The sequence below is a fragment of the Hordeum vulgare genome, chromosome 6H, assembly GCF_904849725.1.
Source record: "Hordeum vulgare subsp. vulgare chromosome 6H, MorexV3_pseudomolecules_assembly, whole genome shotgun sequence".
Lineage (NCBI taxonomy): Eukaryota > Viridiplantae > Streptophyta > Magnoliopsida > Poales > Poaceae > Hordeum > Hordeum vulgare.
In genome coordinates, this window is record NC_058523.1 from 223,106,059 (window position 1) to 223,129,075 (window position 23,017).

At 48.7% G+C, this 23,017-nt stretch overlaps 3 protein-coding genes across 4 annotated transcripts; 2 read left to right on the top strand and 1 right to left on the bottom strand.

Annotated features, from left to right (window-relative positions):
- Positions 1-1,811: 1,811 nt before the first annotated feature.
- LOC123400993 lies at positions 1,812-7,036 on the bottom strand. Of its 2 annotated transcripts, none has more exons than XM_045094710.1 (3): positions 6,882-7,036; positions 6,677-6,798; positions 1,812-2,077 (listed from the first exon to the last, which is right to left on the bottom strand). In XM_045094710.1, the coding sequence occupies exons 1-3, from the start codon at positions 6,992-6,994 to the stop codon at positions 2,052-2,054; spliced, it is 261 nt and encodes an 86-aa protein (XP_044950645.1). In that variant the 5' UTR covers positions 6,995-7,036; the 3' UTR covers positions 1,812-2,051. The 2 variants fall into 2 exon arrangements, with proteins under 2 accessions (XP_044950645.1, XP_044950644.1); XM_045094709.1 differs by having other exon boundaries at positions 6,612-6,798.
- A 95-nt stretch (positions 7,037-7,131) lies between these two features.
- LOC123400992 (protein phosphatase 1 regulatory inhibitor subunit PPP1R7 homolog) lies at positions 7,132-15,610 on the top strand. The gene is made up of 6 exons (XM_045094708.1): positions 7,132-7,519; positions 13,179-13,409; positions 13,521-13,667; positions 13,757-13,899; positions 14,052-14,166; positions 15,072-15,610. Exons 1-6 carry the CDS (start codon positions 7,220-7,222, stop codon positions 15,150-15,152), a joined length of 1,017 nt encoding a protein of 338 aa, XP_044950643.1. The 5' UTR covers positions 7,132-7,219; the 3' UTR covers positions 15,153-15,610.
- On the top strand, positions 7,530-9,815 carry LOC123400991. The gene is made up of 2 exons (XM_045094707.1): positions 7,530-9,226; positions 9,463-9,815. The coding sequence occupies exons 1-2, from the start codon at positions 7,879-7,881 to the stop codon at positions 9,495-9,497; spliced, it is 1,383 nt and encodes a 460-aa protein (XP_044950642.1). The 5' UTR covers positions 7,530-7,878; the 3' UTR covers positions 9,498-9,815.
- Positions 15,611-23,017: the final 7,407 nt, after the last annotated feature.

A 23,017-nucleotide genomic window follows, 5' to 3' on the forward strand; every position in this document is an offset into this window, starting at 1 on the left:
CAAATCATGTGACTTGATTTCTCACAAAGTCTCTACCAACTTGTACATTCGAGAAATATGTTCTTGGAATTGGTATATGACGACTTCAAAATTTGCAAGAATCGAGGAGGGTATCTTCCTGAATTATTCTCGTTCAATGCATCATATTATACTCCTTTTCCCTTCATGAGTTTACTATGCATGTTCTCATGAAGGTTTTTAATGAGGTAATATCAACACAAGATCATATGTCATACTTTCAGTTTTCCCCACCTAGGATTTTAAGAAAGTATATACGACGTATTTATTGTACTCTAAACTCTATGAGTCTTCTCGTATTGAGTTAAAAGAGACAATAACCATTATATGTTACATCATTTTCTCCTTATTTTCCCACTGGGTTTGCAGGAGTTTTAGCAACATACTCCTCCGTTCCAGAATTCTTGTCTGAGATTTGTCTAGAAATTGATGTATCTAAATATTAATACATGACTAGATACATTCATATCTAGATAAATCAAAGGCAAGAATTTTGAGACGAAGGGAGTATAAAACACATATATTGTCACTTTTTCCCACGGGGTTTTGGAGGAGTTTTCAAGATGATGATACTTACACTAAAATGCATGAATTAGGGGACTGTTAGATCTAATTAATCCTATTAACCCCTGCTTTTCCTGATAAAGGCGGTTGCCTCATGTCCCTTTGGACACACCCCTTTGCGGCTATATATGTGTAATCCTATCATCAATAAAGATATCGGTTTACTTTTATATCCATGTGACTTGTCTCTCGTTCCCTACTCTTAACACTTTCAACACACATTCAGACTAATTTTGGGGCCACGTGGCCAAGCCTTGACATTTACATCCATGCGTCTTGTCTCTCGTTCCCTACTCTTAACACTTTCAACAACACTCAGACTAATTTTGGGGCCACGTGGCCAAACCTTGACATTTACATCCATGCGTCTTGTCTCTCGTTCCCTACTCTTAACACTTTCAACACACACTCAGACTAATTTTGGGACCACGTGGCCAAGCCTTGACACCAGGCTTACGCAGTGCGGCTTACATTGGCTAGCCGTCAAGTACGTTTTTTTTATTGTTACCGCTCGGCTTACACTATTGTTGAGTCCGCAACAGAAGACCCTCGGTTTAGGCTGGTTATAATGGACAATATCATGCATATGATACTAGTATATGATACTACATTCATAATGCATAGTATCACATGTTAGTATCATAGGGGTAGATCATTTATTACCATGACGCATAATAGTACATCATTTAATATGATACAGTATCATATGATATGATACGGTACTTTCTCTTTCTTGACTTAATTATATGACACCTCATCAAAATGGTCTAGTTAACCTGCATAATACTATCTTATCTACGATACTTTCATTACGATCAGTTCATACGCCGATTTGGTATACTACGAGTGCGCGTCGCCGAGTGTGATAGTATTATGCAGGTTGTAGTCACTGCCAAGGTGAATTTAGCCTTCGCCGACTAGAATGCACAATCGGCTCAAAACCATTTTTCTGTAGCGACCAAACCTATTGCCAAGGATCTCAATCAGTGGGACAGAGATAGACCCTAGGGTTCAGTTTCGAGACAACATATCTGTCAATAGCATGGTGCTTCTATTGATTTAGTCAATCTGTTATTTAATGAACCATGATGATGTTTTTTTTGATCTTTCAAGACAACCATTCAACCCTAGCTCCCTTATTTGGTTTGTGAAATAGGTATGTTTCATGAATAAGGGGATGTGTTATATACAGTAATTTTGAGAGTGGTAAAAGATTAGGTGATCCTCGATTAAAATGACGAACTATAGCAGCAGTTCTTCCAATAACTAAATTGTTAACAAATATAACTCCGTTCAGTTAAGGCTCGAGCTGATATGAAGTGCACACAGTAATTGCTTCTGAGCATGATACAAGGTCGTCAGTACATATAACATATTAATGTGCGGAAGAATTTGTCAACAAGCAAAACCGATTATTGAAGGGAACAAATTTCTTCAAAAGTCCGCTGCGTCTGTCCCGACCTCTTTCATTATCGAGGCACACTCAGACCTGTTTCTGCAAGGCAGCAAGGAGATCATAAATTTCAGTTATCGTGCTGCAACATGTACATAAATCCCTGAGCACACCGAGAGAGGTGCTACAACCGAAACACAAAAGAAGAAAAAATGACAGCAAGAAATTTGATAGTCCCCTAATGTGGAACAAGTTACCAAATGTATGTCTGATGTCTGAAATATGCGCATTGGTGCAAAATATCATTGAGATACACGTGGGAATTACGTGACAAACAATTTGAATTTCCAAATTTACAATAAAGCATCACGCCAATGCCATTGGTCAGACAAAGATTACAGCAGTCTAACTTCTGTTCCAAACTGCATCCAAACTGCTAAGATAATAACGTCCTACTCGATTACCATTACCTACCAGTACTTTATTGAAACATTGCTAATAGAATGGTGTATTATTAACAAAACTAGCAAAATCAGGTAAATATCAGAATATAAAAATAATAATATCAACTTCTCAAGTAATAAAAGATAGAGCCGAAGTCACATAAACAATCTGAACATGGACAGCACACCTGGGACCCCGACAAGTTAGATTTTACTATAAAACCAGTTACTGAAAGCAAATAAAAAAAATCACTGTCAACTAATCAGTTTCATAAAGAACAGACCAAATAGTTACAACAACGTCAAGCACACTAGAGTCTTGTTGCCTTATTGGGCGCTTTTAGGTATATGTAGGCCTTTCTTTTCCTTTTGTTTCTTCTCAACTTTGATATCTTAAAAGTTGTAATTGAGATGTGGTGTCTAGTACCTAGCTGCTAAAGGCATGCATTTTCTGATGTTTACTTTCAATTGCCTTTCTTATCCTAGAGCCTAGACCTGTATCTTCACCACCTTGGACCACACTCTTCACATCTTAAGCATGGATACATATCATTTATATGCTAAAGTCTTCTGTGGCTACAAAGTTTCAACAGAATATGCTAATCCAAGCTAAACACACATGAAAATCATGGCCAAGATGAAGTTTGTCTGGAACGACACAACAGAACGACACAACACTGATATCTATAGTGTTAGCATTCATTTCAGTTTTAATTACAAAAATTATTTATAAGTTTGAACAACAGAAATGGCTATGTTTTATGGTTCCTAGCATTTCAAACTAACAATGTACAAAGTACTCATTTGTGCTTAATAATTTTAGTATGGGTGTGTTACACTAACATGGTTATACTCTATGCACCACTGATCTAAATAAAAGGTGTTACAGCCTAATACACTTCCATTTACGATATAAAGGTAGCTTATCATTGCATTAATTTAGATATAAATCTAAACTCGGAGAAGACCAGTAATAATGGTGAATGAATGTGAATTTCTGAACCGACAGTTTGTAGTAGATAGCTCCTGTCTCTTGACAAATTATAGCATTAAGCATTTAGCAAAAATAATTTAGTTAACTTTCTCATTCATGCTGCTTCCATGGATAATTCTGGAGCTCCATTATTTGTATACGAAAGATGAATTAGGTGCTTATTCCGTTACTGCAAAATACTTACAAATCTATCTAAACTTTATATGGAAACATGTACAAGACCAATATAAACACAAGAACCTTTCCATTTATTTATACAAAAGGGCTGACCTTTTGTTACCTGCTTAAGGTTATATTCGATACTGTGCATGGAGTTTGGCGACAACCACATTGTGCTGCTGCCACACGCTGAAGTGACGTCAACCTATCTTTTGCTTATCTATGTTTTAGTTTATCTCGGGCATCCTACTACTGCTATTAGGCAATCTCGTCACTGTGACAAGTGTGTTTGCAACATCTCAGCGTTTGAGCTGCCCCTTGTATTGAACCGATGCTATGTTCTCGGATCTAAGCTAAGCACTATCTATACGGGTTTACTTCTAGCCATGTTCTATCGGTGCTGTACAAGTTTAGTATGAATCAAACCACCCTGTCAATCTGCTCTTGGAATGTCAGGGGGCTGGGCAACCTGCAAAAATGCATCAACGTCCTCTCCAAACACATTAACTTAAATCCACATCTCACTTTGCTTCAAGAAACGAAATTAGCTTCGGTCGGTGAGTTCAAACTCCAGTACTTTATCCCACGGGCTACAGAATACCACGCTCTCTTGCCAACAATTGGCATCGCAAGCGGAACCATCTCGGCGGCTCACTACAGATTCTTTAACATTACCAATCACCAAAACCACACCTTCTCCACGACCATCAACCTCTCCACCACGGCTCACCCTGCTCCTATTGCAATCACCAATGTCTATGCTCCTTCCAATCGCTCCTTAAAGCTAGATTTCCTCAATAAACTACTAGCCATCAAGCAAGAGGATCACATCCCCTAGCTCATTATCGGTGACTTTGATCTCCTACATTTTTCCTCCAAAAAGAACAAGCAATCATTCTGGCAACGAGAGGCCAGCTCTTTCAACAACACCATTGACCAATTATCATTGCTAGAATTATCACTGCTTCACATAGACAGATGGTACATCAATGCCCACCCTTGTGTGACGGGATCAAGCCTTCTTTAATCTTGCCTGGAATAACAAATTCTTGAATATCACTATCCTCAACACATTTTATTTCTGATCATGTGCCCCTTGTCGTCCACATTAACACAAAAGGTCCTCGTTCCCGCCATATCCTATTAGGAATGTTGTTATTGCTGTTTAACAACAAAAAATTAAAGAAATAGAAGCCTACTGCCCCTTGCTCCTGAAAATAAGAGGCACTATAGATGGCGGTGAGAATACCAAATTCTTTCATGTCTCCGCCTCTCAACGACTTTGGAAAAATCCCATTCTACCGCTAAACCACTAGGACGACGTCTACACCTCACATGATAGAAAAGCAACCCTCTAAAATCCTACTACACCCAGATCATCAGGCTTGCGCGAGACACAACCTGGATCTTTTATCTTGCCAACCTCTAGAACTACCCTGTCACATAGTTTCCTTTATGGCTACACCTTTATCCGAAGCGGAAATTGAAGAGGTCTTTCTTCACAAGCAAGCCCGGATCCCGATGGTTTCGTACGAGCCTACTATCGGAAGTTCTTGTCTCTCCTAAAACCAATCATCCTACCCTTCTTCTCGGACTTCTTTCACTTGCAGGCCTAGACAATACGACCGAACCAAGCACACATTGTTCTAGCCAAAAAAGACTCCGCTGCTATGCCGGACTCATATAGGCCCATTTCTCTTCAGAACTGTCGGATCAAAGCGGTCACTAAGGTTCTAACAACTAGGCTCAAACCACTAATCCCATACATCATACAGACCAAACATGCTTCATCTCATGCAGGAATATAGCTGAAAATTTTGCCTACGCCGCCGGCACAATCAGTGCCTACCACTCATGGAAAAACCCTACCATGGTCCTAAAACTAGACTCCCATAAAGTTTTCGACTTAGTATTGTGGTCTTCCCTAACAAAATCATCCTTCAAAGAGGAATGTCAGAACAGTGTTACTCTCGGATCCATATCCTATTCACTTGTACAACCGCAATAATGCTTAATGGTTCCGGGAGACTGTCAACTGCAAAAAACGTTCACGCCTAGTACACCCACTTTCCCCTTATCTCTTTATCATAGTGGCAGACTTACTGCAGCAACTCATCCCCAGAATTCTCACCCTCTAGTACTTCACCATCCGATCTTTACACTAATTCCATCAACTTATCTAAAACCAATTTTGTCCCAATGAATTTACCTCCCGACTGCGCAACAACTACTGCGGAAAAGCTGCTTTGCCCAATCTCCTCCTTCCCCCACAATCCACATCTACCTCAGACTACCACTCTCACCTACTCGATTACCCTCTGATGCTTTCTGCCTATTTTGCAAAGCTGCCACAAATACCTCGCTGGTTGGAAAGCCAAGCTACATAAATAAGGGTGCCCGCCTTATCCTTCTGCTCCCCTTAATTGACTCCCTAGCCCGCTCTCTGACCGCATCTGGCAAAGGCTCGGGATCATCAAGCATGCCTGCATCGGCAATCTTTGGGAATGTGGGGGAGGGGGGGGGGGATGCTGCCCCCTATCACTTTGGCCCCTCATCATAATGCTGATATCCACTCGGCTATGTCGCTTCAGCTTATGATTTCAGATTTGGACCTTTGGTCTCATAGACATTATAAACATGCTGATAACAAAGCCGCTTACTCCTGGCATGCCTTCCTCTCCTCTCGCTCTTGCGTTCCTATGTAAGTTCTGGTACACTTTGTAACCGGCCTTGGCCGTGTTACAGTTTCAGTAATATATTCAGGTGGAGGACCTCATCGTGAGCAATTTTGTCTATTTTTCGTTAAGTATAACATGTTCACAATGGCATAAAACTAAATATAGTCCCCCCTCCCCACCTCATATAGATTGACAGGGAAAAAACACAGTTTAATCAGTTCATGAATAGCACAAAATTAATCTGAATTTCAGAATTCAACAACAGTAACATTCAACAAGCCGAATCAACCAAAATTGTGGGTGGCGGGTGTCAGGCTACGCATGAACTAAAATAAGCAGGTAACTGAGCAGTCAAAACTCACAGGTAGGATGCAAAGATTAAGATCCTATCAGACTCAGACTCCCGGGTAGGAGCTGCAGAGCGTACCCTGCGACACTGCCCGCGCAACCTCTGCCCCAAGCCGCGACGTTAGCCTCGCCGCCGATATTGCGCTGTGCAGCGGCTGCAGAGATCGTGCCAACGCCACCTGCCGCCCCACGGAAGAAGCTCTGTAGCACACAAACCCCCCCGGTTCAACGCTAACTTCGAAAGCATTCGCGAGGGGTAACGTACAAGGGTGTCGATCACTTACCTGGGGGTTGGAGCGAGGGAGCGGGGGAGAGAGGCCACGGGGCTCCGGGCGGAAGCTGAGCGGAGGAACGCTGCTGCGACGGGACGGGAGAAGGAGCGGAGGCGCGACGCCATTGCCGGGAGGAGGAACGGAAGGGGGGAGCGGAGGCGGAAGGGCGAAGGTTTTAGGGTTTTGGACCTTGCGATTTGAGAGCAAGTCGTTGTACATAGGCCTTATTGCCTTAATGGGCTGCGTGCTTTTAGGCCTTTAGGGCCCCATCCGGCATATTCTTCTTCTCCCCCTTGGCTCGCTTCTTTCCAGAAGAAGAAGCTCCCTGAAAGTCCAGGCCCCGATCCCCCATGGCCTCAGGCGAAGGCACCGGAGATTCGAAGGCCGCGGCGGCAGTACGCGAGTCAGGGATGGGGGTGCAGGAGGCGGAGTTGTGCCTCGACCTCACGAGTTGCCAGCTGCACGATCTGAGTGAGGTGGAGATCCCGCCCACCCTGGAGGAGCTGGACCTTACGGCCAACCGTCTCGCCGCAGTCGACCCCCGTATCGGCCACCTCCCTCGCCTCCGCAAAATCTCGTTCCGCCAGAATCTCCTCGACGACGACGCCGTCGCGCCCCTCTTTACCTGGGATGCCATCGCTGGCTTACAGGTGATTATTTTTATGTGTTGAATTGAGAACCGCTTGAGAATATGTGATCCGGAGACTTTCTTCGGCTGGTCCGATCTTACTTACTTCTGTTCTTATATGCATGTGTCCTCTTGTTGCAATTTCTTTCTTAGTACAGTAACATTTTTTTCTTCCAACTGTTAGACAGCGCTTCTTCTGTATTCAGTTAGCCCACCCACGTACTGCACCTGTCCGCCATCGTGGGGCACTGCATGCGGCCACTAGCCTGGAGTAGTGGCACACGACCTGTAGTAGTGGTACACGATCAGCTCGGCTGAGCCAGCAACCTGTATATGTGTTGAATCCTACTCTTCTTCCCTGCCCAACCTCTCTACTCTAACATGGTATCAGACACCGGCGGCCTGTCCACTCCCTCTGCACAGGCCACCGATCCTGCTTCCGCTCCTGCCATGGACGGCAACCCCGTCCTCTCTCCCCGTTCCTCCGTCGACGGTGCTGCTGGCGTTCTCGTCGACGGCCCCCTGTTCGCCGAACCCCAGCAGCTCGTCGCCCCGGCCACACCGCCTCCCTCTGTCCCCTCTGCAGTCCTTCAGACTGTCGACATCCGCCGCCAGGTTCCGGTCGTCCTCGATCTCCTCGCTGGCAACTACTCCCAATGGCGGCGCCACTTCGATACGGCGATCGGCATGTTCGGTCTCCGTGACCACATTGATGCCGCGGCGGTTCCTCGTCCCAACGAGCACGCGTGGCAGATGGCGGATCACACCGTGGTCCATTGGCTCTATGCCACCATCTCCCCGGAGCTCCTGGATGCCGTCATGCAGCCCGAGGACACGACCCTCGCCGTGTGGCTCGCCGTCGACGAGCTCTTCCGCAACAACCAGCTCGCGCGCGCCGTCTACATCGACGCCGAGTACCACGCCGTCGTTCAGGGCGATCTGACGGTGATGCAGTACTGCACCAAGCTCAAGACCTTCGTCGATCAACTCCGCGACTTGGGTCAGCCTGTGACCGAGTCGCGCCAGGTCTTCCACCTTCTCCGTGGCCTCAACCGCCAGTTCCACTCCGTCGTTCCCCACATCACCTGCCAGGACCCGTTGCCATCGTTCCTCCAGGTGCGCTCCTTCCTTCTTCTGGAGGAACACCGTGCTGCGCAGGCGACTCGCCAACAGTCCACCCTTGCTCTCTTTGCTGGGCGCGGCTCTTCTTCGACTACAGCGCCGCCTTCACCGCCATCAGCCGCCGACAACCCGCGTGGCCGCGGCCGTGGCCGTGGCCAACGTCGCCGTGGTCAAGGGAACGGCAGTCCCTCTGCTCCACCCGCGCCTCTGGCGCCGTGCCCGTTCGGCTATCCCGCGCCGGCTCCTGGCGCCAATTCTTGGACGGGTCTCGTTCAGGCCTGGCCCATGCCGTGGCGTGCCCCCGGCACTGGTGTTCTCGGGCCCCGCCCCGGCACACCCCACCAACAGGCCATGTTTGCGGCCCCTGCCCCGTACGGCTACGGCGCGCCCGGCGCGCCTCCTGCCAGCTACGGCGCCCCTGGTGGACTGCCTCCCACCTACGGCTCCCCCGGCGCCAGTTCGTCCACCGCGCCGCCGCCTCAGCCGTGGGACATGCACTCGCTGCAGGCCGCGCTCCACAGCGCCACTTTCGGTCCCTCCTCGTGCGGCGCTCCCGCGGACTGGTACCTCGACTCTGGCGCGTCATCCCACATGTCCAACTCCCCTGGTAATCTCCACTCCCTTCGCCCCTGTCGCTCGCCTTCTCACATTGTCGTTGGCAGTGGTGCCCGTCTCCCGATCACGCACGTCGGCGATGGTGCCCTCATCGCCGGCACGTCCCCTGTCCAACTTCGAAACGTTCTCGTTTCCCCCTCCCTTATCACTAACCTGTTGTCTGTTCGTCAAATATGTCGCCATAATCCCGTTTCTGTCGAGTTTGACGCTTTTGGCTTCTCTGTTAAGGACCTTCGAACCAGGGCGGTGATTCTCCGATGTGATTCTGACGGCGATCTGTACTCAGTTGGTCGTCCGACGCTCCCGTCCCGCTCTGCCTTCGCCGGCCTCGCCGACTCCACCTTATGGCACCAACGGCTCGGGCATGCCTCGCTTCGTCTGGCTGCTGATCACCTCGGCTTCACCAAGTCCGCGCCGCACTCCTGCCATGCCTGTTGCTTGGGCAAACACACCCGTCTTCCTTTTAGTAGTTCTGCCAGCACCAGCATGTTTCCCTTTCATGTTTTGCATCTTGATGTATGGACTTCTCCCGTTGTAAGCATCTCCGGCTATCAGTTCTATTTGGTTGTGCTCGATGATTACACACACTATGTATGGACGTTCCCGCTCAAACACAAATCCGAAGTACTCCCTGTTCTGCTGGAATTTTATGTATATGTCAAAACCCAATTTCAGCTGCTTGTCTTCTCGCTTCAGACTGACAACGGGCGCGAGTTCGACAGCGCTGCCGTTCACGCTCTCCTCGCCACCCATGGCACTCACCTTCGCCTCTCCTGCCCATACACCAGCCAGCAAAACGGCAAGGCCGAGCGCACTCTCCGAACACTCAATGACAGTGTGCGTGCCCTGTTGTTCCATGCCTCCATGCCGGCTCGCTTCTGGGCCGAAGCTCTCGCCACAGCCACCTATCTCCTCAACCGTCGCCCGTGCCGCTCTAGCGCTCCGCACACGCCTCATGAGCTGTTCCTTGGTGTCGCTCCCGACTTCTCTCTCCTCCGCGTGTTCGGGTGCCTGTGTTACCCCAACCTCACCTCCACCGCCAAACATAAGCTCGATCATCGCTCCACCGCCTGCGTCTTCCTAGGATATCCGTCCGACCACCGTGACTATCGATGCTTTGATCCTTCCACTCGCCGTGTGATCACCTCCCGTCATGTCAAGTTTCACGAGTCGGTCTTTCCCTTCGCCTCGCCGCCCGCTCCGCCTGTCGCCCCGCCGCCACTCGCCTCTGCTCCGACGGTTTTGCAGGTGCCCGCGGTCTGCGCTCCAACGCCCGGTCCCCCTTCGACGGTGCCTCATGTGCTCACCCCGCGCGTGCGCATGACGTGCTCTGCGGGCTCTGCGTCGGGCACACCTGCGGCCTCTTCGTCGCCTGCAGTCTCGTCATCGCCGAACGCCGCCTCCGTCGAGGCGCCGTGTGTGGAGCCCGGTCTATCACCTGACGGCTCGACCACGCGCTCCCCCACCTCCGGCTCTTCGGCGTCCTCCTCGACTGCACACGACCCTCCCGCTGCTCCTCGGCGGATGGTCACACGCTCCTAGACTGGCGTCCTCCGTCCCAACCCGCGCTACCACAACAGTCTCGCCGCCACCACCAGCACGTCCGGCTCGCTCTCGCCGGTCCCTACCTCGGTCCGCGTCGCCATCCATGACCCCAACTGGCTTGCGGCCATGTGCGAGGAGCACGACGCTCTCGTCCGCAACCGCACGTGGGAGCTGGTGCCCCGCCCCCCCCCCCCCCCCCCCGGTGCCAACCTCATCACCGGCAAGTGGGTGTTCAAGCATAAGCTCAACGCCGACGGCTCCCTCGCGCGCTACAAGGCCCGCTGGGTCGTCCGCGGGTTTCGTCAGCGCGCCGGGGTGGACTACGGGGGAACTTTCTCGCCGGTTGTCAAACCCGCCACCGTGCGCACGGTGCTCACGCTGGCCGCCTCGCGCGGGTGGCCGGTTCATCAACTCGACGTCTCCAATGCGTTCCTCCACGGCACACTGGACGAGGAGGTCTTCTGCCTCCAGCCTGGGTTCGTCGACACCACCAAACCACACCACGTGTGTCGTCTTTCCAAGTCGCTCTACGGCTTGAAGCAGGCGCCGCGCGCGTGGTTTCTTCGCTTCGCCGGCTTTCTCAAGTCCATTGGCTTCGTCGCCACGCGCTCTGACTCGTCGCTCTTCACACGACGCCTCGGCTGCGACACCGCGCTCCTCCTCCTCTATGTCGACGACATTGTTCTCACCGCATCCTCTGCTGCTGCTCTTCGACATGTCGTTGCTCAGCTCACCGCGGAGTTTGCCATGAAGGACCTTGGCCCTCTCCACTTCTTCCTCGGCATCCGCGTCACGCGCACGTCGGCGGGCTTCTTCCTCTGTCAACAGCAGTACGCCGCCGACATTCTGGACCGTGCTGACATGGACTCCTGTCGCCCGTCGCCCACTCCCATCGACGCCAAGGGCAAGCTGCCCACTGTCGTTGGGCCGTGCGTCGCCAACCCCTCCGCCTACCGCAGCATCGCCGGGGCCCTCCAGTACTTGACGATCACCCGACCGGAGCTCGCCTACGCCGTTTAGCAGATCTGCCTGCATATGCATGATCCCCGCGAGTGCCATCAAGGGCTGATCAAACGCGTCCTGCGTTATGTGCGCGGGACACCTGCTCTCGGCCTTCATCTCCGTGCCTCGCACACCTTGGACCTGCGCGCGTTCACGGATGCTGATTGGGCGGGGTGCCCTGACACCCGTCGCTCGACCTCCGGTTTCTGCATCTACCTCGGCGACGCTCTCGTCTCCTGGTCGTCCAAACGCCAGGCCGTCGTCTCCCGCTCCAGCGCCGAAGCTGAGTACCGTGGCGTCGCCAATGCTGTTGCGGAGTGCGTCTGGCTTCGACAGTTGCTGGACGAGCTCTTCTGCCCCGTCGCCAAGGCGACGCTCGTCTACTGCGACAATGTCTCCGCTGTCTACCTGTCGGCCAACCCCGTGCATCATCGACGGACCAAGCATGTCGAGCTGGACATCCTCTTCGTTCGTGAACGCGTGGCGCTCGGCGAATTCCACGTTCTTCACATCCCTACTCGCCAGCAGCTCGCGGACATCATGACCAAAGGGCTGCCATCGGAGGTTTTCTCTGAATTCCGGTCCAGTCTCTGCGTCGCCGGAGCCGACGTCCCGACTGCGGGGGGGTGTTAGACAGCGCTTCTTCTGTATTCAGTTAGCCCACCCACGTACTGCACCTGTCCGCCATCGTGGGGCACTGCATGCGGCCACTAGCCTGGAGTAGTGGCACACGACCTGTAGTAGTGGCACACGATCAGCTCGGCTGAGCCAGCAACCTGTATATTACCCTCAGCCTGTGAGCTTAATTGATGTGTGTTGAATCCTACTCTTCTTCCCTGCCCAACCTCTCTACTCTAACACCAACATCAGAAGATTTTAGTCCGCCTGCCAAGCAATGATCTGCAATGTGCAAATTTTTAGGTGATACCTTGGTACTAACTACTATCAAAGTATTAAGTACCAACATGTGTGTGAAGGAAAATTGAATGTGATGTGAGATGTTAACTGATAATTTTTTTATCTAAACAACATTCGTAAGCAAAACTTGAGTGTTTCTGCAGAAATGGTTATGCACATCACTTATTTATCCTTATATGTAAGTCACTTTATTACAAGCTTACATGACATGAAGCCCCATGTAAACAAATTTGATGCATGCCATTTCATGATATTTACATGAAGGCAACCTTCATGCTTTGTTAAATACTTTGCACACGGGCTTGAAAGTACAATTTAAGTTTTACTCTTAAATGTTTCTGTGTTATTCCTCCAATTTTCTCGATGTTAAGTTATCCATGCCTTCTGACTATTTACTACGCAACGTTTTTCCTTGCCCCGTAATGCAGAAATGGTGAAGTGATTTTACAATGCTATTTTAAAACCATTTCCAATTTCAGGAGATAGTCCTTAGAGATAACAAGCTTACAAAGATCCCTGATGCCAGCATCTTCAAGGGTCTTCTGGTGTTTGATGTTTCTTTCAATGAGTTATCATCCTTGAATGGGTTATCCAAGGTTTCCAGCACAGTGAAAGAACTCTACGTTTCAAAGAACGAAGTTCCAAAGATGGAAGAACTTGAACATTTCCATGCATTAGAAATGCTTGAACTTGGTAGCAATAGATTAAGGGTAAGCATTTAGGTGCTTCTTTACACGTGCTGGTGCATGTTATAATAAAGAACTTGGATGGATCCTGGCCCTATAGTACCCCATGTTCTCACATGTTCTACTCTATTTCAGGTGATGGAAAATCTGGAAAACTTGACAAATCTACAGGAGTTATGGCTGGGAAGAAACCGGATCCGGACTATCAACTTATGTGGGTTGAAATCAATCAAAAAAATAAGTCTGCAAAGCAACAGGCTAACTTCAATGAATGGCTTACAAGTACCGTGTCGTACCTTCACCAGCTCCCTTACTTTTTGCTGAAGTAATTGCTACTTGCTATTGCTAAGTTATCTTTTTTTTGAATTCAGGAATGTGTTGCGTTAGAGGAACTGTATCTCAGCCATAATGGAATCCAAAAGATGGAAGGCCTTTCTATGTTACAGAACCTTCGTGTTTTAGATGTTTCCTCTAATAAACTAACTGCTATCGAAGATATCGAACCATTAACCAGGTAACATGATACCACATGACTGATTGTTTATCAACTTTAGTGCACGAAAATAAATGGCGGAAATTGATCCAAATATCCTAAGCTACATAAAAGTAGCTTGATAGATTGTTTGTTCGGACTCTTTTACTAATTTGACATTATTTGTGTTGCAGGTTAGAGGACTTGTGGTTGAATGACAACCAAATACCATCGCTGTCTGGGATAGAATCTGCTTTGTCTGGTTCACGAGAGAAACTGACCACCATATATCTTGAGAGAAATCCTTGCGTACGTACTTATATCCTTTGTTTAGTTATGTCTAGTTACTGTCATAGTCTCATTCATTGCTGTTTAACCTGATTTAAGAGTTATTGTTACCATTTTAGCATCATAATGACACCATCATAGTAGTAAACTCCATCTCCTGATTTATTTTGCCAAAGTTGGTGCATATTGTTGAAGTCAACATAGATTGTATATGGAATTCTGGATGAATGTTAAGTGTGACATCCAAAGTGCTTAAGCCATTTATGATTTACTGTATATTTTCTGGTCTCCATTATTGTTCTATTACTCTGAAGCACTGTCTCTGGGTGTTTTCCTCTGCCACGTTTGATTTACCATACCATTATGAGCGAAATGGACATTAGGTTTTCTTTTAACTTATCAGTATCTTCAAAAGTTCGAAGCACCTCCGCTGGTTCTGAGTGGACATCATTGATTTCTCATGGATTATATATGCTACTTATTTTGCCAGCTTCACAAGTAATATAAAATTGTATTTATGAAAGTACCTAGATTACAACTAAGATGTCACCGATGGTGGGAACATTTTGTACTAATCATTGTTTATAAGGCGGTAAGGCGACCTAAGGCGAGCACCACCCGCCTTAGCCCCTAGGCGACGCCTAAGCACCTAAGGCGGGCATATTTGTAAGGCGCTGCCAGGGCGCCTTATCGCCTAAGCATCTAAGGCAGGACGCCTTAAAAACATTGGTATTAATACTTCGTGACACTATTCAGAATGGAATGTTGATTTTGGAAGTGATTTCTCTAGTGATGTTACTTAATGTACATCCAGTGCTGTAGAGTATATTGTGCAACTGGTCTACTATGACTTTACCCCAAAATTATCAATCTTCAGAGCTCATGTTAAAATGAATCTTATTGTTTGTGCCGTAACTTTTTTGCAGGCAAAAACTCCCAACTATTCATCCACATTGAAGGAAATATTTCCAAATCTTGAGCAAATTGATTCAGATATGCTAGCATGAAACAGTTTGACTCACTTCCCAGATTGTTGAAGTTAGTAGAAGTATCTGTTGTGTTTATACAGGAGGAAAGAAGTCATCCAGTTCAGAACAGATTGTATAAGCTGTCAGTCAAGCAGCGCTGCAGTTTGTACTGGCAATCTGAATGGATTATTGCCAACTTTACTTGAAAGGCCCATCCTGAAGTTGGTCATTTCCTGCTGAGATCTATAAAAACTAAACTATGCGATAAATACATCCTATGGTCCATGACTCGTGCCACATTGCAACTATTCTCGAGATGATGTATTTGTTTTCCCTTTTCCCTTAAGTGTTTTTTAGTTATTACTTTATGTTTATGAAGTCGGTTTTTTAGTGTTCATTGCCTGCTTCAGTTGTTCAATTGTGGATTGTTCAACCTTATCATGAAGCCCAACGATACTCGGACAGTGATATGAAGGAAAAGTTTGTGATGGAATGGATACCTTTGTCGCACTCAACCTTTCACTTAGTCGTCTTCCTTCCGATTGGTAGTCTCAAATGATCAAGTGGCCCTCGTCGATATCGGAGCTCATTGGTTGATGTGGTCGATCTATCCACACAATGTTCTGTTGCATTGGAAACTCCAAAGTGTGAGGCTGTCGAAAATGAGCGAAATGTGTTATGGGGGCCTATGGAGTTTGTGGAAAAACTCCAAAACTTTTGTGGCCAAATGATGGTAATACAAAGATAGGCAGCTGGGCAGGTGATAGCTTCAAAGTGAGCCCAAAAAAGCACTCAAATTGGGTTTCAGGAGTGGAAATTATGGTCGTGAAGTAGTGGGGCTAAATTTCATGTTTTGACCTTTTTGTGCAAGTTTAACCGGCTCTAACCCCTCATAAAAAAATCGGGATCTGACCCTTTTGCCTACTATGGGAGGGCCCGACGGTAGTAGGGATGGCACACTCAAGGTATGGGTGTTGGGTGGAGCAACCTCATATCCTTATCCATCTCCCCTGAGCTTACCTATGATCCTTACCCGTATCAATCAATGGGTATAATTTTTTTCCATACTCGTTACCCGACATGGTAGATGGGTACCCGCGGGTAAAATTATCCATGTTTACAAATCAATAATTTGAACAACTTATAGTCATAAAACAACACTAGTCATAGTTTACAAAAAATAGATTATAACAACATATAATTATAAACAACATCATATAGTCATAAACAACAACACATAGTCATACATTTTCATTTCACAAACTCTTGACGTAGATTGTAGAGATAATATTGAGTTTACAAAGATTTTATATGGGTACATGGGTACGTGGTATGGGATATATGATCCCATACGCATACCCGCTCTATCCGACGGGTTTCAGATTTTCCTATTTATATACCCATGGGTAAATTTTTGCCCCGTACACTAACCTAATAGGGTTTTTACCCGCAGGGTAGGTGGGTAATGGGTACGCATTGCCATCCCTAGGCGGTAGCCTACCGCACCCTATCGCAAGGGTTTTCGGCGGTAGGCTGATGGAGGTGGACGGACGACAGTCAGCCTCAGCAAGCGCTGATGTGGAAAAGGGGGCTACTGACAGCCCCCCCCCTGTGGTAGGGTACCTATACCTACCGCCAGACCCCTTGACGGTAGGGTCTTGGGGTGGATAAGGTTGGGTGGTGGGGTCTTTGCTCCCCCCACACCCACACATTCATCCCCTCACCTCTCCCCCGAGCTCAACTTCTCCTCTCTTCCTCACATATGGGCCTCTAAAATCTCTCTCGCTTGCTTGAGATTTGTCCGGTGGATTTGGAGCACTTTCATCACGCAAGGAACCCCTCTCACTTCCCCTCATTTTTATTGGTTGAAATCATCTATTTTAAGTGCATTTGCTTATTGCAAACCCCAGTTCATCATTTTGCTTTGGTCAAAACAATAAATATGATGCATTTAGGGTTATGTTTTTGATTTCCCTATGTGTTATGTGCCTAGCATTGTTGGGGGTACCTAGATCTAGTGCTAGGGTTAGTGGTCATGTTAGGGGTTAGTGTTAGGCTTAAGAAAATAATTAAGGCCATGATGACCTTAATAGCAACTCCTCGAAATGTAGGACGACACCGTTCATTTACCTTGAGGTTTTTGCTCAGGCGGCGGCGAAGCGTGAACGCATAATCATCGAGGAAAATATGGGCCAGTGGGTCGAAGCCGTGGATACTTGAATGCGGCATCGAGAGCCATTTCAAAGTACCATTTCTATAAGGACTCTTCGGAAAATTTAATCAAAAAAGGACAGGTAGATGACCAAGCTCAAGAAGGCGGAAAAAAATGTAGGCATGATCTTGCAAGGCAAATTACATTGTGTACACCAAGGGAAGAATATGTCCACATTGATGTGGAAAACCATGACGAAGTCAGTGATTGGTTAGTGAGGCAACCATTTTTACCGGTACTAAAGGAGGCTTCTACTTGGCCATGGGTCAAAGAAAGAAATGATGTTATTTGTTGCAACCCGGAACCGTATGACAAATAGAATGGGTGTTCATTAGCACTATGCTATGTAATCTATGTCATTTGAAGTACAAACCCCTTTGCTTATCGTGTTGTCGTTTGAACTATTATGACTTGTACATGTCGGATTTCAGGATCCACAAAACCCTAAGGATTCCAACACTGGGGCGTGTACGAAGGTCTCTCCCTGCCTCGCCTCGCCTAACGACTATTCGATGGAAACGATGAAGGACTCGCTCGATGGCGAGGGAAACACAGAACACAACAGTTTACCCAGGTTCGGGCCGCTGCGAAGCGTAAAACCCTACTCCTGCTTTTGGTGGATTGCCTCTCACGGAGGTGGTGGGAGAACTAGTACAATGTTCTTGGGCCACCGGAGGCCGAGCGACTAGGCGTGTTGTTCTACCGTCCGAATGAACTCTCCCTCTCAAGTATCATACCTTCTCTATTTACAGCGGAGGCCGGGGTCCTCTTCCATCATAGCTTCGGCGGGAAGGGATCCCACAGCGGTGAATTTTGAAGGGGAACACGGGAACATGCTCCCCTGCCCAAAGGTGGTCTTCACCTGCAAAGTAATTGTCCGTGCTGCAGAGACGGGCCCGTGGATGACGTTTACCCTACTGGTGGGAGGCTGCGGCTTTGTTGCACCAAAGGGGGAACTGTCCCGTCCTGCCATCTGCTGCTCGCCTGTCCTTTCTTGGCGTCACCCTTGACTCGTGAAGCCTGACCTTGCCTCGGAATATCCACTGCTCCGGAGGGGTCCTAAGGAGGCCCCCTCCGGGTCTTGACGCTCCTCCTCCTCGTGAGGCTTGGCCCCTCACGAGGGCCTTTCCTTGAATGGTGTCGGGCCCGTTGGTTTGCTCCGGTGAGGCGGGCCCGCCCTGGGCCACGGGCAGGCAGATCTGGGTACCCCCAATCCCAGAACGCCGACATTAGCCCCCAGGCCCACGGCGTGCTCGGGTTGGCTTCAGGGCGGAGCCTCGGGGGGCAGCATGGGACGTCGTGGGCCCTCCAATGCATGTGGGCCAGGCCGGCGCGCGTCACGCGGCTGGTGTCTGGTCCTTCTTGTCCCCTATCTCTTCCCCCCCCCTTTATTAGGTGCCCCTCTTGTGGTTTCGGTGCCTTATTGCTTTCCTTCTTCCGCACTCGCCTCTCTTCTTAAGTCTTTGACTCCAACTGGCGCCTCCCAGATCCAGCGTCGCATAGTTCCTTGCCAGTCCAGCAATGGCGCCCGCCGGCAAGCAGAAGCCAGAGGGGCATGGTCCGGCCCCGGCTTCTCCGCTCCTGGACCGCGCCCTCTCCAAGGACGCGGATCTCGTCCCAGTGGTTCCATGGACCGCGGCCGAGTCCAGTGAGCACGGGCGAACCCTGATTTGGCTTGGCGCCATGGAGGAGTGGCCCGCGCCTGGGTTGTATACCCCTTCTTCCTTCACAACATTTACGCTGGGCTGGTGCTGCCTTTCTCTCGATTCTTCAGCGCTGTCTTGGACCACTATGGGATCCAAGCTCTTCATCTCCAACCCAAATCTATCTTGCTTCTGTCCGTCTTTGCCTTCTACTGCGAGGCTTTCGTTGGCATGCAGCCTTCGGTTGCTCTCCTCCGTCGCTTCTTCAGCCTGCGCCTGCACGACGACGCTCACTTGTCGGCGTGTGTTTCCTTTGTGGCGGCCCAGAGCGGCAACGTGCTCCTGAAGGCCGGGAAGAAGGTGGAGAACTTCAGGCACCGCTGGGTCCTCATGTGTCTCAAGGATGCCAACTCCCGGCTGGAAGAGCCGAAGGGGTTGCTGGAGAAGACCTCCGCATGGGGTCGGAGAAGCTCTCCAACCCTCGGGCTGTGCCCGTGCTGGAGCGCTTTTCCCGTGACATCAGCGCTAAGAGGCTGACCGGGGGAATGATAGTGAAGGAGTTCCTAGCGCAGCGCTTGGCGCCCCTCCAGGCACATTCCAGGCCCGTGTGGGAGTACCGGGCTGGCGACGACGAACTTCGGCTTTGGTCCCGGGACCTTCCCGTAGAGGACCTGAGCAGGGTCTTGCGATTCTGCTGGGCGGCGACCCTGGCGACCTTCCCGAGGCCCTGGGTCCGCTATATCGTCGTGACAACCGGACCGATCTGGTCGCCGCGATGCCCATCTTCAACGAGCGGGGCTTCTCCCGACTGAAAGCTCCGGTCCCGTGGAGGTGTCATCCGTCTACACCTCTGGTGAGGGGGGCTCGGAGAAGACCGTCGACGACCGCGCGGTGAGCGTGCCCCTCCCGTCGCAATCCGTCCTTCTGTGTGAGCTCGAGGATGATGGTGCCACTAATGATACCTCCGCCGGGTCCCCCTTGCGCTTGGCCAGGGCTTCCAGGGGGCTTGTCCCGACTCCGTGCGCCACGCGGTCTACGTGTGTGCACGCTTCCTAGAAGCTCGGGGTTGAACCATCTCCGGTGCACCCGCCTCTGCAGGCGGAAGAGCCAAGGCGCCGAGCTCGCCTCCCTCCGTGGGGGGGGGCGTTTCCTCCGCCGTTGCCAGGGCGGAGAAAAGGAAGAGATGGCGCTATGTCGAAGAGTAAGTTTCCTGTCGGTCCCGCCGCACATATTTCTCATATTTCTCATTATTCTTGTCCAAAGTTGCTTCCTGCCGCATGTTCGACATGTCCTCCTAGTTAGCACATGGCGACCTCGTGATGGAACCAGATGAAGCCATGCCTAAAAAACAAAAATGGTTGTTAGTGAAATAGATAAACATGTATAGAAAGAATACAACAACAAGTATGAACGAACCATATTACACAACAAGTACCAACAAATTTAACAACACAACAAGTACCGTTATTATGTCACCCACTCAGATTAAGTAAAGCGGCAATAGGCCTTCCCCTATCAACCCTTCGTGTCCTTGCATCACTAGATCTAGGACCACCACCTCTCGTCCATCCTCCACGACCACCACTAAGACTAGTCCATCCGCCACGGATGTTAGAGCATATATCTCCATATGTGGTTTTGATAATTGATGACAATTCCTATGGATTAATGGTTGCCTTAAGTTATATTTATAGGATTTGTCCATAGGCACTTCTTGAAGTCCATCTGTTGGGTTCAAGGAGTTTATATGATGACCAAGATGGTATTCAAGGTATTATCCAAAGAATGGTCATAGAGACACTAGGTTGATCAAGGTCTCAGACAAAGAGTAAATCAAGATGATCAACACACAAAGCGTATAAGATGTACCGAGAGGGATCAAGTGATCCCATGGTATGGTAAGCATTGTCCATTACGTGTTTGTGTACTAACCCATGGTCTTTGTGAGAATCCTATGTGGGGGTTAGGTGTGCTTCCATGGGCTTGCGTCAAAAGAAAGATCTCATACAACCCATGAAGGATGACGTCAAGTGGCGATCGTCATCAAGATTGTGGTGTGCAAGTTCAAGTGGATCAACACGAATATATCATTGGAACTATTGTTAATGATCATGTGTTCATAAGGACAAGCTCATGTGCTAACAAGGACAAGATCAAGATAAGCATTCCTGAGCACTACATGCTTGATTCTTGTGGATGTTAGTAAGATCTCATACAACCTATGAAGGATGACGTCAAGTGGCGATCGTCATCAAGATTGTGGTGTGCAAGTTCAAGTGGATCAACACGAATATATCATTGAACCTATTGTTAATGATCATGTGTTGATAAGGACAAGCTCATGTGCTAACAAGGACAAGGTCAAGATAAGCATTCCTGAGCACTACATGCTTGATTCTTGTGGATGTTAACATGGTGGACAAATGAAGATGAATACATAAGCTAGGCTTTCCACATTGTGTACGGGAGAGCTACTTGAAGACTTCATCATGTCTTGCTTTCAACTTGAGCCAAGAAGGAACAACAACATCAAGCTCAAGTGAAAGGGCTAACTCAAAGGTATCAGTTCCTTTGACGTTAGTTGTGCGGAGTGATGATCAGCGAATAAAAGTATACACTCAAGTATGGATCATCAGTACCCTTTTATGATTCTTGAGTCCTTAGGGATCCCGCACTATTAAGAGGGGATCACAGGTTTTGCGATGAACTTCCTCAAACTACATCTCCACTGTTCTGCTCAATACCACATATTCTCTACTTTGCTCCTATCTCAAAACAGGTCTACTGCCTCGGACTTCCGGCTCCCTCCGGACGTCCGAGGACCGGTCAAGGGTCGGACGACCGACAGGCTACGGAAATCCGGAGCTCTGCACCAGAAGAAATTGAGCTCTATAACTCGGATTTCCGGCTCACTCCGGGCATCCGAGGGCCACACGACCGACCAGCTTCCGAAATCCGGAGCCCTGCACCAGTAGTACGTGAGCTCTATAACTCGTATTTCTGGCTCCCTCCGGATGTCTGAGGGCCGGACGTCCGTCCCCTTTCGGAAATCCGGAACCTCCCACCAGAAGAAGTTGAGTCGAATAACTCAGATTTCCGGCCTTCTCCGGACGTCCGGTGGCTGTTCAATTCACAGTGTTTTCAGTCATATCTACAGCCCTCGGACGACCGACCCCTGTCGGACGTCCGACCCCTTACGGATGCCCGAACTTCCGGAAACTGTCGGACGTCCGGACCCTGTGTGACTTAAAGTGTCCCCACGGCTGTTTTTCTCTCCTCACTATAAATACCCCTCCCACTTCGTGAGAGGGTAGTCCAACACAGCCTTATCCTCATAAGAACACACTTCTACCTCACACACATTTGCTCACACCAAATCTTAGATCCCAAGAGCATTTTTGAGCCCCTTTGAGAGTTGTTCCAATCAAAAGATAGATCGTCTCCCTCTCCTCCTCTCAACCCAAGCTATTTGAGATTTGAGCAAGTTTTGAGCATTCCCCGTGATCTTGTTACTCTTGGAGGTTGGAGACTCCTAGGCGGTAGGAGTTCTTCGGAGAGGAATCAATCTGTGTGATTTCCCCCAGAAAAGTTTGTGAGGGTTTGGAAGCCACCTCAAAGGCTTACCACTAGTGGTTGAGAAACGCCTTCGTGGTGTTATCTCAAAGGGAGAATAGGGTGAGCATTCGTGGCATTGGTGTGGCTTCGTGGTAACATCCACCTCTCTAACGGTGACTAGCTTCCCTTCAAGGAAGTGAACATCGGGATACATCATCGTCTCAGTGACCTTGGTTATCCTTAACCCTAACTCCTTACTTGTGGTTTACTTGTGTTACTTGAGCATACATACATTGCATATTGTTTGTGCTCATTATATTGTGTTGGCTATTTCTTGCACAAGATTAATCATTCAAGCATACCCTCTATATCCACACGTTCACCCTTGCAGCTTTTGATATATCGCGTGATATAGTGTGATCTAGTATCTTGTGTCGTTCACCTACTTGTCGTGTGATATAGCTCAAGTAAGTTTGTGTAACTTACTTGTGCCT